General features: G+C 39.9%; 3 protein-coding genes across 4 annotated transcripts; all 3 read left to right on the top strand.

Moving 5' to 3' along the window:
• Positions 1-2,339: 2,339 nt before the first annotated feature.
• Positions 2,340-5,905, top strand: LOC103521690 (alanine--tRNA ligase, mitochondrial-like). 2 transcript variants are annotated; one of them, XM_026832245.1, is made up of 2 exons: positions 2,341-5,433; positions 5,659-5,905. In XM_026832245.1, the coding sequence occupies exons 1-2, from the start codon at positions 2,431-2,433 to the stop codon at positions 5,677-5,679; spliced, it is 3,024 nt and encodes a 1,007-aa protein (XP_026688046.1). In that variant the 5' UTR covers positions 2,341-2,430; the 3' UTR covers positions 5,680-5,905. The 2 variants fall into 2 exon arrangements, with proteins under 2 accessions (XP_017304364.1, XP_026688046.1); XM_017448875.2 differs by having other exon boundaries at positions 2,340-5,905.
• A 1,239-nt stretch (positions 5,906-7,144) lies between these two features.
• On the top strand, positions 7,145-9,774 carry LOC103521692. Its single transcript, XM_008486800.3, has 3 exons — positions 7,145-7,298; positions 8,477-8,583; positions 9,654-9,774. The coding sequence occupies exons 1-3, from the start codon at positions 7,191-7,193 to the stop codon at positions 9,772-9,774; spliced, it is 336 nt and encodes a 111-aa protein (XP_008485022.1). The 5' UTR covers positions 7,145-7,190.
• Positions 9,775-11,829: 2,055 nt separating this feature from the next.
• Positions 11,830-15,713, top strand: LOC103521691 (alanine--tRNA ligase, mitochondrial-like; the record flags this gene model as incomplete). Its single annotated transcript, XM_026832242.1, has 6 exons — positions 11,830-11,884; positions 12,419-12,609; positions 12,669-13,254; positions 13,328-13,543; positions 14,350-15,226; positions 15,405-15,713. Coding segments are annotated over exons 1-6 (2,234 nt in total), but the record flags the coding sequence as incomplete, so codon positions are not given.
• Positions 15,714-16,363: the final 650 nt, after the last annotated feature.

The raw sequence follows: 16,363 nt of genomic DNA, 5'->3' as shown, positions 1-16,363 counted from the left end.
GTTGCCCAGGTTCCCCAAACGCCTGACCCCAACGCCCAAGTTAAGACCCTTCGAGGTATGTGCAGAGCAGTGACATGCGGCTTACATCTCCTTCTTTACGAAGAAGTACTACAAAGCGACCTCTGCTTTCCTCTTCTGTAAATTTTCAATCGGTTAACATCAACTGATCATGGATAGATAAAAACATAAAAACTGGCTTTCATCACTTCCGAATGCAAAAATAGAGCTGTCAAAACGTAAACCTAATCGAAACCTACAAAAACAAACAAACAACACTTATAAACAAAGGCGATCATTGAGCGCTAACGGACCGGGCTAAAACTACTTTAAACAATTCTAACCTTAAGTTTTCTAGTCTAAGTGCAAGTGTTCAAGTCTTAAACCCAGGGTCTTGACTCGAACCGACACGGATACAACTGAAAAAGAGCAGATTGAAAGATGGATCCCATCGGTTATACGTCATAAGCGCTACATGTACCTTGTAACTAAGATGCCTTATTACAATGCTAGCACGTTGTTGCGTGCATCTCTAATACTTGTAAGGTGAATGTACTCATCACAAAATCGTAACCTTTTACGTGAACTTGAACTGGAGGTGTATTTGTACGTGAGAACGTAACTTGTGCCGCTTCTTCCGACGACACTCGGATACTAACGGGTTTAAACATAGACTCGCGGTTTAAAATAAAGTTGAGAGTGTAGTACGGTTCCTTTAAGAGTAGATGCATACTTGTGACCCACGCATTTTATAATAACGACAAAATTCAAAAAGCGGAGTAAATGAATTTACAACTACAGTAAAAAGAGTGAAGGGTTAAAAAATTAAATTTAAAGTGTCTGGGAAGCGGCATGTGATCCACTGTATCAATCGTGAGACACCCAGTAGAAGCATCATACGGAGGGCGATCATTACGGAGAGTAGTCGCCCCGCTCCTCTCTGGTGTTATGCGCAAGGGTTAATCCACGACTCAGTTGGGGTCTCGATTGGGAAACGTTCATAAACGTTAGCTGTTTAGTAGTCATGTTTGTTTAAAGCAGCTAACCACCCGTAAGACTTGGGCCCTGGAAAAGAACTGTAAGTGCCAGTTCTAAATGCTAACTATGAGCCAAAGGGTGGAACAGCCAATCCTTTTTTTAGCCAGCACACATCACCCATGTGACAACGTAATATACGTAACGGATGGGATGTCCGTAAGCGGCTTTTTTAAGTCTACCTTAGAGTGGTGTTCCACCCGCTGCCCGAGACTTTAGGGCACTGAGGCATCCGTTAGTTTGGGCCGGACAAAATTGGACCATCTCTGTGGAGTTTTCCTCTCCTTACAGAGTTGTGTCGTTTCTTATCAACCGCGTTACTGCAGTGGCGATGACGAAGGGGAGGTAGAAAAAAAATAAGCAACAAAAAACGGCGCAAACCAAAAATGACACTACTCTGCGGACAGAGTTTCTACCACAACTCGATGCGAACAGAGTTTTCTAGCCACAACTCTGCAACAGAGTTTCTCCCCAACTCTGCGAACAGAGTTTCTCCACAACTCTGCGAACAGAGTTCTCTCGCTGTGCCTGCGGCTGTTCGATTCGTTCCCTGGACCGATCCGTCTAGGGGTACCATCGTCTCCCATCCTCCTTAGTGTAACGAACTGCTTCTTCTTCTCGGCGCAGAAGACCAGCGATCGACGATGAAGCGAAAGCCTAACTCCTTCATCTTAACAGGCATGTCACTCTAGCCTCCCGGTCGGTCCATAAGAAGAACAGGCTAGAGGTTACGCCCGGAACGCCAACGGCGGAAGAGATGTTAGTGGAACGCTTCCTCCTTTGCTCTACTTTATAAACTTGAGCGGGTGGATCTAAAAACATTTTGTCTTGGTACATTTGCGCTAAATGGGTTTTTTGCTGCTCTAAAGAGCTGAAGACAGAAAGAAACAAAGGTAGGATGCAAGTTATAACATAAAACGATGTGCTAGTAATTAATAAAGTATTGTAGTATTGTGGTTAGCGGTTAGAATTAACTGCTAAAGCAAACAAAAATTTTAATATCCGTTGTGCTGTGTAAATTCATCCAGGTCACCTAATCGTTTTAATGGGGTGTAACTCCTGCAAACCCTTTGGACCTTGAAAAAAAACTTCTTGTTCTTAATTTAAGTCTTTCTTTTTACATTTTTTCCACAACAACAAACATTTTCGTGTGCGTCGGGCGTGCTTCCGGTAGAAGGATTCAGTTTACTTTTGTTTTATTGTGACTTTGGGGGGAGATAGGAAATAAATGAAAATACTTCGGTTAGCAATTTGTTTGCTCTTCTTGAGAGATTTTAATTATTTACAGTGTGAAAGTCCAATAACTGAAAAAAAAAATCAAAATATAACCATCTCTATAAGTTATTTCCTTAGTAACTTTTCAAGTTTAAATCACAAAAATTAAAAAAAAAATAAACCATGAATAACCCCAACATTAGTTCGTATGTCCGTCTGTGCTCGAAATCCATCCGGTCTAGTTTCCTAGACTATTTCTGCAATACTCAAGGCCACACGCTGGTCAAATCCAGTCCCATTGTTCCCTATGGTGATGATTCCATAGCTTTCGTGAACTCAGGCATGTGTCAATTCAAGAATGTGTTCCTGGGTTTGACCCCCGCGCCTTACCCTCGGGTGGCAAACTCTCAGAAGTGTGTCCGTGTGGGTGGCAAACACAATGATCTGTCCTGTGCAGGCAGGGATAGCTATCATCATACATTCTTCGAGATGTTGGGCAACTGGTCGTTCAATGATTATTACAAGCGAGATGCATGTCGGATGGCTCTAGAATTCCTCACTAAACCTCCAGTGTCATTACCACTGGACAGGTTATATTTCACCTACTTCGGAGGTAGTGACCAGTATGGATTACCTTGTGATGAGGAGACGCGTGATATATGGCTAGAGTTGGGAGTGCCTAGAGATCACATCAAGAAGGAAGGGATGAAGTGTAACTTCTGGGAGATGGGTAGCACAGGACCATGTGGCTACTCCTCGGAGATACATTACGATATGAAAGGAGAGCCTAGCAGTGCTCTAGCCCGTGTGAATGCTGATAGAAATGATCTTATTGAAATCTGGAACATTGTGTTTATATCTCACAAACGAGTGAGTGCTGATACTATTGTACCGTTGTCTAAGAACTATATAGACACTGGCCTTGGCTTTGAACGTCTAGTCACTATCTTACAGAATAAAACATCGACCTATGATACTGATCTGTTCCTACCCCTGCTAGAAACCATAGAGAAAGTGAGTGGTGCCAAACCATATGGACGAACGTTCACTACATCCAATAGAACAGATCTGGATACGAGTTATCGTATGTTGAGTGATTACTCCCGTATGATAACAGTGGCTTTGGCAGACAATATGTTTCCTGATGCCACGGCCAAGCTTCGGAATGTTGTAAGAGACGCACTCCTCATCTCAGAAGATGTGTTCAAAGTGAAGCAAGGCAAGCTAGTGAAAGAGTTGAGTTACAATATTGCAGAAATACTCGGTGATGTCTATCCTGAAATCCAGGACAGTATTAACAAGATTCAACTGATTCTAGGAGAGGAGTCTCGGATATTTGATAACCTTAGGAAAGCCGCTGTCAAGGAATGGAAACCTCTGGTGAAAACACAACCAGAACTAGAACAGTTCAACATAATGGAGGAACCTGGACTAGTACTGGGTGTCAAATATCTCACCAAACAACTCGCACGTGATCCATCAATAACCGAGATATCAGGAGACATGGCATTCACCCTGTATGATACGTATGGATTGAGTAAGAACATTATACAGGAACTAGCAGCAGCTAAGAAGTTAACATTGTGTCATGAAGCATTTGAACAGAAATTGAATGAGCTGAAGGAAAGATCCAAAGCGAAAGCTGCTAGCAATGTACCTGACATAGATCTTATGGATTTGAAACATTTCCCTGTGACAGATGATAAGTACAAATATGACTACCACTATGATACCAATAGCAAGAGATATACATTCCCTTGTCTAGACACCAACCTCGTGGGTATAGTCATAGGGGATCAGGTGTTCTGTATTGATAAACATGCTATACGTCATGCACGCAGTGGTGCTAGTATAGACTCTATTCAGTTAGAACATAACGCATGGGTAGGACTTATATTTGACAAGACCAACTTGTACGCCACGGCAGGCGGTCAGATAGATGATATAGGCGTGGCCTATCTTACAAACACAACACAGGAAAACGGAAAAGTAGAAATCGGCGAGTTGGCATCACTGGAAGGCAAGATTGTTCACTTTGGCAACGTTGTCTCTTCGTTCAAGGTCACGCCAGGATTAACATCTCGTGTGGAAGTTGATGCTAGAATGAGGTTAGGCTGCATGCGCGCGCATACAACATCACATCTACTCAATGCAGCGTTGCGACGTGTACTCACTTGTACCTATCAGAAATCATGTCGTGTGTTCTCAGATGAGTGTGCATTGGATTTCTCAGTGTATGGAGAGACGTTGAGTGTGGACAGTGTTGCCGCTGTGGAGAAATATATCAATGACGTCATAGCTAATCAAGTACAAGTAGACAGAAGACATATGAGGGCGAGTGAATTACCTTTCCTAACACATCTGACTGTCATCCCAGGTGAGATCTATCCTGATGACGTCATCCTTATAGATATCTCAGACAAGGAGAATGTGATATCCCGAGAACCCTGCTGTGGCACTCATGTGTTCAATACAGGACATATTGAATCCTGTACTGTGATCGGATACAAGTCTTACAACCACGGTGTACGCTCTATCAAATGTTTAACAGGGGACTCAAGCAAGGCAGCTGTCGAGAATGGAAAGCACCTGAGCACCGCTGTCAAGCAGTTAGAAGCTACTATCAATCAGAATTCAGAACAAACTGATGAGGAAACTTTGAATCAACAAAACCATGAAATAAAGACATTGAGGGAGTTACTAGAAGATGATTTACCTTATGCTGTACACAAACAAAACGATCATCTGCTTGCAGAACTAAGTAAAAACGTGAAACTAAAGTTACGTCAATTTGCAAAGGTGAGAATAACAGAGGAATTAATAGAGAAATGCAAGGAGGATACTCCGTACCTTGTGCATTACATCAGGGACGATGCAGTAGAGATACAAGCCCTCCCTCCTCTCTCACAAATATCCAAGCCTGTCCTCGTCCTCCTGTACTCATTAGGGGAACTCAAAGCCCGTGCCTATGTGCCTCCCCAGTGTACCACCCCTGGGTTCAACGCCCAGGCCTGGCTAACACCCATCATGGACAGGGCAGAAGGGAAAGGCGTATCAAGTAAGGGATCTGATGTCCAACATCTGTATAGTATGAACCCAGTGAAGATATCAAACAATGTGGAAGACCTAGTGAAACAGTTAGTGGATATTGCGAGGAGATCAGCGGCTGAGTTGAGATCAAATGAAGTGGATATTGCGAGGAGATCAGCGGCTGAGTTGAGATCAAATGAAGTGGATATTGCGAGGAGATCAGCGGCTGAGTTGAGATCAAATGAAGTGGATATTGCGAGGAGATCAGCGGCTGAGTTGAGATCAAATGAAGTGGATATTGCGAGGAGATCAGCGGCTGAGTTGAGATCAAATGAAGTGGATATTGCGAGGAGATCAGCGGCTGAGTTGAGATCAAATGAGAAACAGGAACACAAGCAATAATAGAATAATAGAAGTCAATCAGAATACTTACCTATGTGTCTAGATAGTTATGACTAGTCAAATAACCAAACCATTTCGGACGGGTGAAATTCCGAAGTGAAAAGAAACATTGGTTACGAAGTAGATAACGAAGAACTAACTTTCAATCTCATTCAATACAGTAATACTCTACTCAGCATATAGAAAATAAGAAAGCGCCTGCTTACCAATTACCTCCATGTGTGCAAGATGATATTTACCCAAGTAAACTGGAACTCTCTGGGATAGGGCTGAACAGCCCCTATCCCGAATGAAAAAGATAATAATAATAATAATAATAGTGCTTATTTATACTGCTCGCATAGGACTGAAAAGTCCCTTTACTCCAGCAGTAGGCGTACTATTATTGTGGTCAAATTCTCAAATTATATTGAGGATAAAATTCCATACCTCGGCTGGGATTGAACCCACGGCCTATATAATAATAATAGTGCTTATTTATACTGCTCGCATAGGACTGATAAGTCCCTTTACTCCAGCATTCTCAATTTATATTGAAGATAAAATTCCATACCTCGGCTGGGATTGAACCCACGCCCTCCTGTTTACCAGGCGAGCGCCTTGACCACTACACCACCACCTGGAGGTTTTTTCCTTTCTATAAAGATGGTTATCTGTGTAGAGGGGAGGTTTTGAAGGTATGAATCAAATTTCGAAATTCCTGAGTAGATTTAGGACGTTCCATTGTCAAGCAATGTCGACCGTGGCTTGTTTCTACTCGGTCGTCTATTCGCTGTTCCCCCTCTCAAATTTAACTTTGAAATTTTCAAACTGAAAACGAAAATTTTCTAACTCGTAGCTCCCTCTGTCGGAGCTTTCACCAAAGAAGAAATTGATTTCATAATGTTTTGGCAGCTGTGGGCATTTCCTCGCGCAATCATCTTCCGTGTTTTTTTACTCAGTTTTCTCTTCCAAGTTTTCTACTCAGTGTTAAGCAAAGTCGACCGTGGCCTGTCTCTACTAGGTCGTCTGTTCGCTATTCCCCCTCTCAAATTCAACTTTGAAATTTTCAAACGGAAAACGAAAATTTTCTAACTCGTAGCTCCCTCTGTCGGAGCATCCACCAAAGAGGAAATTGATTTCGTCATGTTTTGGCAACTGTGGGCATTTCCTCGCGCAATCATCTTCCGTGTTTTTTTACTCAGTTTTCTCTAAGTTTTCTACTCAGTGTTTACCCTTGCTTTGGACTCTTCATTCATCATGTAACTCGACTTGGTTGTTTTTCTCACGATTTACCATCATGGTGCTGTTGGTCGTACAGCATCTCTTGCAATTTCAGCGTCAATTCTGCTCGATTTCGTCTTCTGTTCTGCTGTCCAAAGCTGTTGTCAATTCGGGAAAATTTCTGGTGAGTCGTAAAAAAAAAAAAAAGATCTTGGTATCTAGCTAGGAAAGTAAAAAAAAAAATCTGGTAAGGTTGTCTTCATTCATCATGTAACTCGACTTGGGTGTTTATCTCACGATTTGCCATCATGGTGCTGTTGGTCGTACAGCATCTCTTGCAATTTCAGCGTCAATTCTGCTCGATTTCGTCTTCCGTTCAGCTGTCCAAAGCTGTTGTCAATTCGGGAAAATTTCTGGTGAGTCGTAAAAAAAAAAGATCTTGGTATCTAGCTAGGAAAGTAAAAAAAAAAATCTGGTAAGGTTGTACCTATGGGGTACATGCTCTCGAAAAATTCAGGATGAGTCCAGAAAAACTCGGAAACTATCTTGTCCCGTTTCCGAGAATTAAATTTGTTAGTGAGGGCCATTAGAAGTAAAAAATAAGTTGCTTAAAAAAAAGAGGTTTTATAGAGGGAACTAACTGTTTGTTACTGATAAGGTCTTGTCGTCCCAAATCGAAGAAAGCTGGAAGACAGGATAGGAGAAAGCCAGCTGTTCCGAAAACAAACATTACACGTTCAGGATAAAATCCGCCCCGGGCGGGAATCGCTCCCAAGTCAGCTAGACTGACCGAGGGAATTTTTCTAAGCCTCCCTTTCGACTGTTCTGATATAGCCACTGCTCCTAATGAAGGGTGCCGAGTTAAACACGAAATTTTCCGTTCACAGAGTGTTTCATTTAAATTTTTAGTACCAGTTTGGAAATTAATGCACAGTTAAGGCATATCGAGATATTAAAAATAAATAGGTGCCCACCGTTTTTTGATGGCCGTCCAAATAATTCATGATCGTGTCAAGGTGTTTAAGTTATGATTTGAGCTGGGGTCACTTCACGTGTTGTGTGTGAATTCTCTATGCCTATGAATGAGGAGAACAAGAAAGGGCAGTTTTCTTTTTCGGTAAGTTTAGCCACTTTTATGGCGAAGCGGATCCACTTTCAATCTGGACGTACTAGGTTCGAATCCCGACCGTTTAGGAAATTTTCGGTAATTATGCAGAAGTCACGTCCGTGGAAAAGAAAAGCTCCTTTTTGTATTTAACCTAACCCTATAATAACACTAATCACTGCTCTAATTGTGAAAACTCCTCCTTGCGTTTAACCTAACCCTATAATAGCACTGGTCACTGCTGGTTTGTTGTTCCTTTGGTAGCAATACTTATTCCACGGACGTGACTTCTGCACAAGTACCACCAGAGTTATTATAGGGTTATGTTAAACGCAAGGAGGAGCTTTTACAGTGCCAAGTGTTATAGGGTTATAGGTTTACAGTTTAGGTGGAAAAAAGAGCTTTATTTTTCACTGTCGTTGCTTCTGAATAATGAATATGGAAAACCTGGTAAATTCTCATGATCTAATAGTTATGTCTTCTTTACAGTTCAAAGGTCAGTCTAGTAGAAGTGATAGAGATGTGTCCAGTACCTCCCCAGAGAGCAGTAGTTGCCGAAGTTATTCCTTCTCCATCGATCCGAGAAAACTTGAGAGGTAAGCGAAGGGCCCAAACCGTGGCTTATCATAGTCGAAGGCCAAATCTCAAAAGCATAAACTTTAGCTTTTAAAGAGATCGAAGGCCAAATCTCAAAAACATAAACCTTAGCTTACCGAGAAGTAAGGCCAAGTCTCAAAAACATAAAACTTAGCTTACCGAGAAGTAAGGCCAAGTCTCAAAAACATAAAACTTAGCTTACCGAGAAGTAAGGCCAAGTCTCAAAAACATAAAACTTAGCTTACCGAGAAGTAAGGCCAAGTCTCAAAAACATAAAACTTAGCTTACCGAGAAGTAAGGCCAAGTCTCAAAAACATAAAACTTAGCTTACCGAGAAGTAAGGCCAAGTCTCAAAAACATAAAACTTAGTTTTCACTAACTTTAAAAACCTTTAAAACGTTTTCTTTTTTTTTTTTTTTTTTTTTTTTTTTTTTTTGCCAATTCTCTGTAGAATTTTTGTAGTAGCAAAGTAACGTGGTATGTATGAGTCATCATTGCTACTGAAAGTAGGTAGGCATTAGTAATAGGTATTACTAAAGAACCTTTATTACTAATGAAACTGAAGATAAGCATTTTTTAGAATGTGTTAATGAATTTAAATGTGCCAATTATTCTATTATTCGAAAAGTTGGAACTCTTGGTGAGTGGTGAATTATTGGCGGGCTCACAAGGCAATAATTTACGAGGAGGTAGTGAGTATAAAAGATGCAAAAATTAACTGATTATGTTAACGTTTAACATATCTTGCTCAGTATGTTAATTTTACCAGGAGGTACATTATTAATTTACTTATTAGCTTATTACATAAGAAGATTATTTCATTACTCCGGAACTGCATGAGTTTTATTTCAGGCGAATAGACCTTATGCGCTTATTTAGGTCGAATTTCAAAGTTGAAAAGCAGGATACCGGTAAGTATATCGGGTATCTTGACGTCACGGCATACGCGATGACGTCACATCAACTGTCCCGAGCAAAGCTTCTTTGCAGGGGATACTAGTGTAATGTGTTTCTGGATTAATTAATCCAAGCTTAGCCTTAATATCGCATCCTATTATTTGTTTTGCAGCGATGGCAAATCTACGAAGAAACCCACAGACGAGCTCCTGTTTGATCTCTACAAGAATGAAGATAATGTGGTCCCTGTCGGCAAATTCATAGCGGTAACTATTTATTCAATATTATGTTAAAACGGTCTTTTCTTGATCCCTTGTGTGCCGCGTCCATTTTTGTTTACGACTGTACTGTAGCGGTAACTACATCATTTTGAATAGACTTATTTTAAGTATTTAGATTTTAGATAGATAATAGCAGGGCTGTATTTAGGGAGAGGGGCTCAAATATAGTATTTTAATTTAAACTCACCCTCCATACTCGTGTTAGCTGTTCTCCTCCCTGTTTATAGTCCCACAGCCAGATGCTAGTCTTCTCTCTGTTTAACGTCCCCTAGCCAGACTGATCCTGAAAATCCTGATATACTTCCCTAGTACCTACCTGGAACCAATGATAGTAATGGCAGGATGGCTAGGATCGTCCTTGGTCATCTTGTTAATGTTGGGAATTAAATCATTGAAGCTAGATCGATCCATGAATGAGAACACAAACACAATTCCATCTGCACGGTTCTTACATGACTGGAAAATAATAGTCAATAATAGAAAGTAACAAATTAGTTTGCTTTTTTTAGTTTAGAAGTTTGATAGAGAGAGCTGTAACTGCTAAGGGCTTATCGTACCGAAATCAAAGAAAGACAGGATAGGAGAAACCCAAAGGTATCTATGATTGCTCAGACATCAAAAAATTATGATTTTTTTTTTTTTTTTTCCATTAGGCGCTTTAACACTTGCGTGTCGTTCACACTGATTATGAAATTTGTAGTTACACTCAGGAACAAAGCCCAAGATCACATTTCATGGCCACTCTCAGCTAGTTTGAAAATTTATTCAAGTAGGCAGGTAGGTAACAAAATTTGTGAAACAATAATGGCTTTACAAAGCAAATCTCTCAGGCAATGGTCAGATTGTTTATTTATCATTGTCCTTGTAATTAGGGGAAAAATAAAGGAGTGGAGATGAGGTAAATGTTCTCAGAAGCCTTATAAAGTTCAATATTTTATTACTTTTTCATTCTGAAATACTTAGACAAAGGTTGCACTACAGAATGATACATAAGTATTTGGAACTATTGTTACTGAAATATAAGAAATATCACACATTTAATAGAATAACATAACTTCTTCAACAGTTCAACTTAAGACCAAGTTATGCTTTTCCATTAGGTGTGCAATATGACTAACGGCAAAGTTTCTCTGACACTCTAAATACCAGTAATTTAATTCTTGTTGACAAAACTATTCAATTACAACTTGGGGCTCTGGGTTCATGTTGAAATATTTATGGATGCTGATAGACTCTTCAGGTTCAATATCCAAACATATTAAGAGGTCAAATAAATATTTCAAAATTAACCTTTAGACCCAGGGGTAAGGAGTCATGAACAATCAATATCCCACCTTTGACTGTGCTAACATTGATGTCAACAATGAGTTTCATATTTGGACTTTTATCCCCAAAAAAAAAATCATGAAGTAGTGATTCCTATTTAGGTAATACATAGAGCTTTTTAATCAATGAGGTCCTTTATTTGATAAGTTTTTAAGGTCCTTTTATTGGATGAATTGAATATATGTACATTTTATACAATTTTGTATGTTTATTGAGACAAAATGGTGATCTCACTTTATAAACTGATGTATTTGATTGCTTGGCCATATTCTGTAACTCTATGATTTTGTTGATGGTATAGGTATTTTGTGTGTGTGGAAAATGTGGAAATCAATGTTGGCCTGTTGACAAACACAAAATTAACAACATGAGAAGAGAGGGAGAGAAAAAAAAATGTAAAAATACAAATTGGGAAGGGGAAAACCCTTGGACCTTGACTTCTTGTTCTTAATTTAAGTCTTTCTTTTTACATTTTTTCCAACAACAAAAACATTTTCTGTGTGTGTCGGGTGTGCTTCGTAGAAGGATTCAGTTTACTTTGTTTTATTGTGACTGGGGGAATAGAAAATAAATGAAAATACTTCGGTAGTAATTTGTTTGCTCTTCTTGAGAGATTTTAATTATTTATCAGTTGAAAGTCCAATTAACTGAAAAAAAAAAATCAAAATATAACCATCTCTATGAGTTATTTCCTTAGTAACTTTTCAAGTTTAAATCACAAAAATTAAAAAAAAAGCAACCATGAATAACCCCAACATTAGTTCGTATGTCCGTCTGTGCTCAGGAAATGTACTAAGTAGGTATTTAAACTAGAAATTAACTTTTAATTGGGTGGAAAACTTTTTGTTTTTGGTACCTACTTATATTATTTATAAATAATTGCCTGCACATACATATTTTATTGTTTTTATTACTTTCTTTTTTTTATTCATGTCATCATGTGGAGGGTGTGTTCAAGCTATAAAATTATCAAGCTTTTGTCCTCTTTTTTGCTCTTTGTCCCTTATCAATGATGTTTTTGTCAAACAACAATCACTTGTAGGTACCTGCCTTGCCTTGTTGTGCCTCAATACCTATGCATCATATAATGTATTGTGTCTCATCTCATACCTATGTATTATATGAGTATAATGTATAGAAGAATGTAACATATGATTTTGTGTTTGTGTGAAGTGCAATTTCCAACACTTGAGATAACAGTGACACCTTTCACTACCACTGTCTTGTTTGGGGAGAAATTATCAAGTTATGTTTTAGGCATCTTTCTCTCAAATATTGAATGTAGGTAATATTCCCTATGGTGATGATTCCATAGCTTTCGTGAACTCAGGCATGTGTCAATTCAAGAATGTGTTCCTGGGTTTGACCCCCGCGCCTTATCCTCGGGTGGCAAACTCTCAGAAGTGTATCCGTGTGGGTGGCAAACACAATGATCTGTCCTTTGCAGGCAGGGATAGCTATCATCATACATTCTTCGAGATGTTGGGCAACTGGTCGTTTAATGATTATTACAAGCGAGATGCATGTCGGATGGCACTAGAATTCCTCACTAAACCTCCAGTGTCATTACCACTGGACAGGTTATATTTCACGTTCCCTATGGTGATGATTCCATAGCTTTCGTGAACTCAGGCATGTGTCAATTCAAGAATGTGTTCCTGGGTTTGACCCCCGCGCCTTACCCTCGGGTGGCAAACTCTCAGAAGTGTGTCCGTGTGGGTGGCAAACACAATGATCTGTCCTGTGCAGGCAGGGATAGCTATCATCATACATTCTTCGAGATGTTGGGCAACTGGTCGTTCAATGATTATTACAAGCGAGATGCATGTCGGATGGCTCTAGAATTCCTCACTAAACCTCCAGTGTCATTACCACTGGACAGGTTATATTTCACCTATTTCGGAGGTAGTGACCAGTATGGATTACCTTGTGACGAGGAGACGCTTGATATATGGCTAGAGTTGGGAGTGCCTAGAGATCACATCAAGAAGGAAGGGATGAAGTGTAACTTCTGGGAGATGGGTAGCACAGGACCATGTGGCTACTCCTCGGAGATACATTACGATATGAAAGGAGAGCCTAGCAGTGCTCTAGCCCGTGTGAATGCTGATAGAAATGATCTTATTGAAATCTGGAACATTGTGTTTATATCTCACAAACGAGTGAGTGCTGATACTATTGTACCGTAGAAATGATCTTATTGAAATCTGGAACATTGTGTTTATATCTCACAAACGAGTGAGTGCTGATACTATTGTACCGCTGTCTAAGAACTATATAGACACTGGCCTTGGTTTTGAACGTCTAGTCACTATCTTACAGAATAAAACATCGACCTATGATACTGATCTGTTCCTACCCCTGCTAGAAACCATAGAGAAAGTGAGTGGTGCCAAACCATATGGACTTTCCACGACTAAAATTAAAAAATTGAAGTTTAGAGGAAAGAAGGAAGGCCAAAACTGAGATAGATGTTTATAGTTGGTAGGGGAGTTAGAGTGCCTTTGTCAGGAAAGGCAATGTTTGATACTCAAATAGGGATGAGTGAGGTTGTTATTAAGAATATAAAGACGTGTGTTTAGGCATCTGTAGCCTGCAAATTAATATCATTATCAGTGTTACTTACACTTGTAACTTTTACTAGTCCATACAATCATTTGACGGGTTACTGATCAAGCTGCATACTAAGTGCAGGAACCTGCTTAATATTCTCTAGGTGACAGGGAGAGCTTCAATAAGGTTATCAACCTTTACTGAAACACTGACCAGTTTCATTCCATCACTTGTTAGCTCGTCTCTGCTACTTTGGCATTGCACAATATTGATGCAATTGCTTACGTATAACTTGTGTGCATAGGTTTATCACTGCACCTAGTTCAAAACGGTAAAAACATGACATGTGAAAATAAAAGCCAAGTTCGTTTCACAGAAAAGGTTGATTCGCGTTTTGACAGAAATTTGTAAACTCGGAAAAATGAGCTCTAGGGTACCTATTGAACTTTCGGTTGTTCAATGTGGGGTAATTTTGCTATCAATGACCTACTTAAATGTCGTGTTCTTAATTTTAAAAACAAACGAAAATCGTCAATTAAGATTGGCGATTGGTTATGATGTTATGAATAATTATGATCGTGTACAAAATACAATAATTGAACTGTAGGATGGAAAAAAGACAGAAGTCGAGAAATTCGTGTTTTTGGGTAATCGCGTTTACATGGTTCTGTTTACAAAAATCTAGGTTCTAATATTATCTCGTTCTCCTCCTCGAACATGCTATACGTCATGCACGCAGTGGTGCTAGTATAGACTCTATTCAGTTAGAACATAACGCATGGGTAGGACTTATATTTGACAAGACCAACTTGTACGCCACGGCAGGCGGTCAGATAGATGATATAGGCGTGGCCTATCTTACAAACACAACACAGGAAAACGGAAAAGTAGAAATCGGCGAGTTGGCATCACTGGAAGGCAAGATTGTTCACTTTGGCAACGTTGTCTCTTCGTTCAAGGTCACGCCAGGATTAACATCTCGTGTGGAAGTTGATGCTAGAATGAGGTTAGGATGCATGCGCGCGCATACAACATCACATCTACTCAATGCAGCGTTGCGACGTGTACTCACTTGTACCTATCAGAAGTCATGTCGTGTGTTCTCAGATGAGTGTGCATTGGATTTCTCAGTGTATGGAGAGACGTTGAGTGTGGACAGTGTTGCCGCTGTGGAGAAATATATCAATGACGTCATAGCTGATCAAGTACAAGTAGACAGAAGACATATGAGGGCCAGTGAATTACCTTCCCTAACACATCTAACTGTTATCCCAGGTGAGATCTATCCTGATGACGTCATCCTTATAGATATCTCAGACAAGGAGAATGTGATATCCCGAGAACCCTGCTGTGGCACTCATGTGTTCAATACAGGACATATTGAATCCTGTACTGTGATCGGATACAAGTCTTACAACCACGGTGTACGCTCTATCAAATGTTTAACAGGGGAGTCAAGCAAGGCAGCTGTCGAGAATGGAAAGCAACTGAGCGCCGCTGTCAAGCAGTTAGCAGCTACTATTAATCAGAATTCAGAACAAACTGATGAGGAAACATTGAATCAACAAAACCATGAGATAAAGACATTGAGGGAGTTACTAGAAGATGATTTACCTTATGCTGTACACAAGCAAAACGATCATCTGCTTGCAGAACTAAGTAAAAACGTGAAACTAAAGTTACGCCAATTTGCAAAGGTGAGAATAACAGAGGAATTAATAGAGAAATGCAAGGAGGATACTCCCAAACCATGAAATAAAGACATTGAGGGAGTTACTAGAAGATGATTTACCTTATGCTGTACACAAACAAAACGATCATCTGCTTGCAGAACTAAGTAAAAACGTGAAACTAAAGTTACGTCAATTTGCAAAGGTGAGAATAACAGAGGAATTAATAGAGAAATGCAAGGAGGATACTCCGTACCTTGTGCATTACATCAGGGACGATGCAGTAGAGATACAAGCCCTCCCTCCTCTCTCACAAATATCCACGTCATTCCAGACTTCAAGGGTTTCACCAAACATATCGAAGAGTTCTACTATCTATGCGATACCAACATGTCCGGAAAAGTAAGTGGATAGTACTTACTGGTAGTTTTGTGAACTGTAGACCTCAAACAGACTCTTTTGGTCAAGTTCTAGGACCATAAATTTTAAAGATCGACGAGCCTTGATCTTATAAACTCATGTACCAAATTTCATCAAAATCGATCCAGGCAATCGCAAGTTTTAGCGGAACAAACAAACAAACATTCAGACAAACCAGTAAACAGGACCAAAATAAAGATTTTCACTTCGACACCAGTCCAAAAGCAGAATACAGACCATACTTGACGCTGCCTAACTTACTGTTCTTCAGCTCTCAAGAGAGACCTTTACCGAATTGCGGCCCGCAACTTGGGAAATTGATTTTTTATGGTGGACGGGCTATTGTATTCGCTTCGGTGTCGTCTGTCTGTCTCTCTGTGTGTCTGTCTATCCCAATAGAAGGACTTATCCAAACCTGGTCGACCTATGCTATATCAAATTAAAGGTCTTTTTACCAGGAACACGAAAGTGTTGGTGCAAATTTCGTCCAGAGAACCAAAAAGCCAGAAAACCAGAAAAAATGGTTTTGGGGGATTTTTAATTTATCATTTTGCAAGCCTTATTATTTCCGTAATAATCACTTCTCAACTAGTTCAGTAATAAAGTACAGCTTTTTCTCCGTCAGGTGGCCG

This window comes from Diaphorina citri, unplaced genomic scaffold (assembly GCF_000475195.1).
Source record: "Diaphorina citri unplaced genomic scaffold, Diaci psyllid genome assembly version 1.1 scaffold5722, whole genome shotgun sequence".
Lineage (NCBI taxonomy): Eukaryota > Metazoa > Arthropoda > Insecta > Hemiptera > Psyllidae > Diaphorina > Diaphorina citri.
This window is presented reverse-complemented; position numbering and strand designations above follow the sequence as displayed.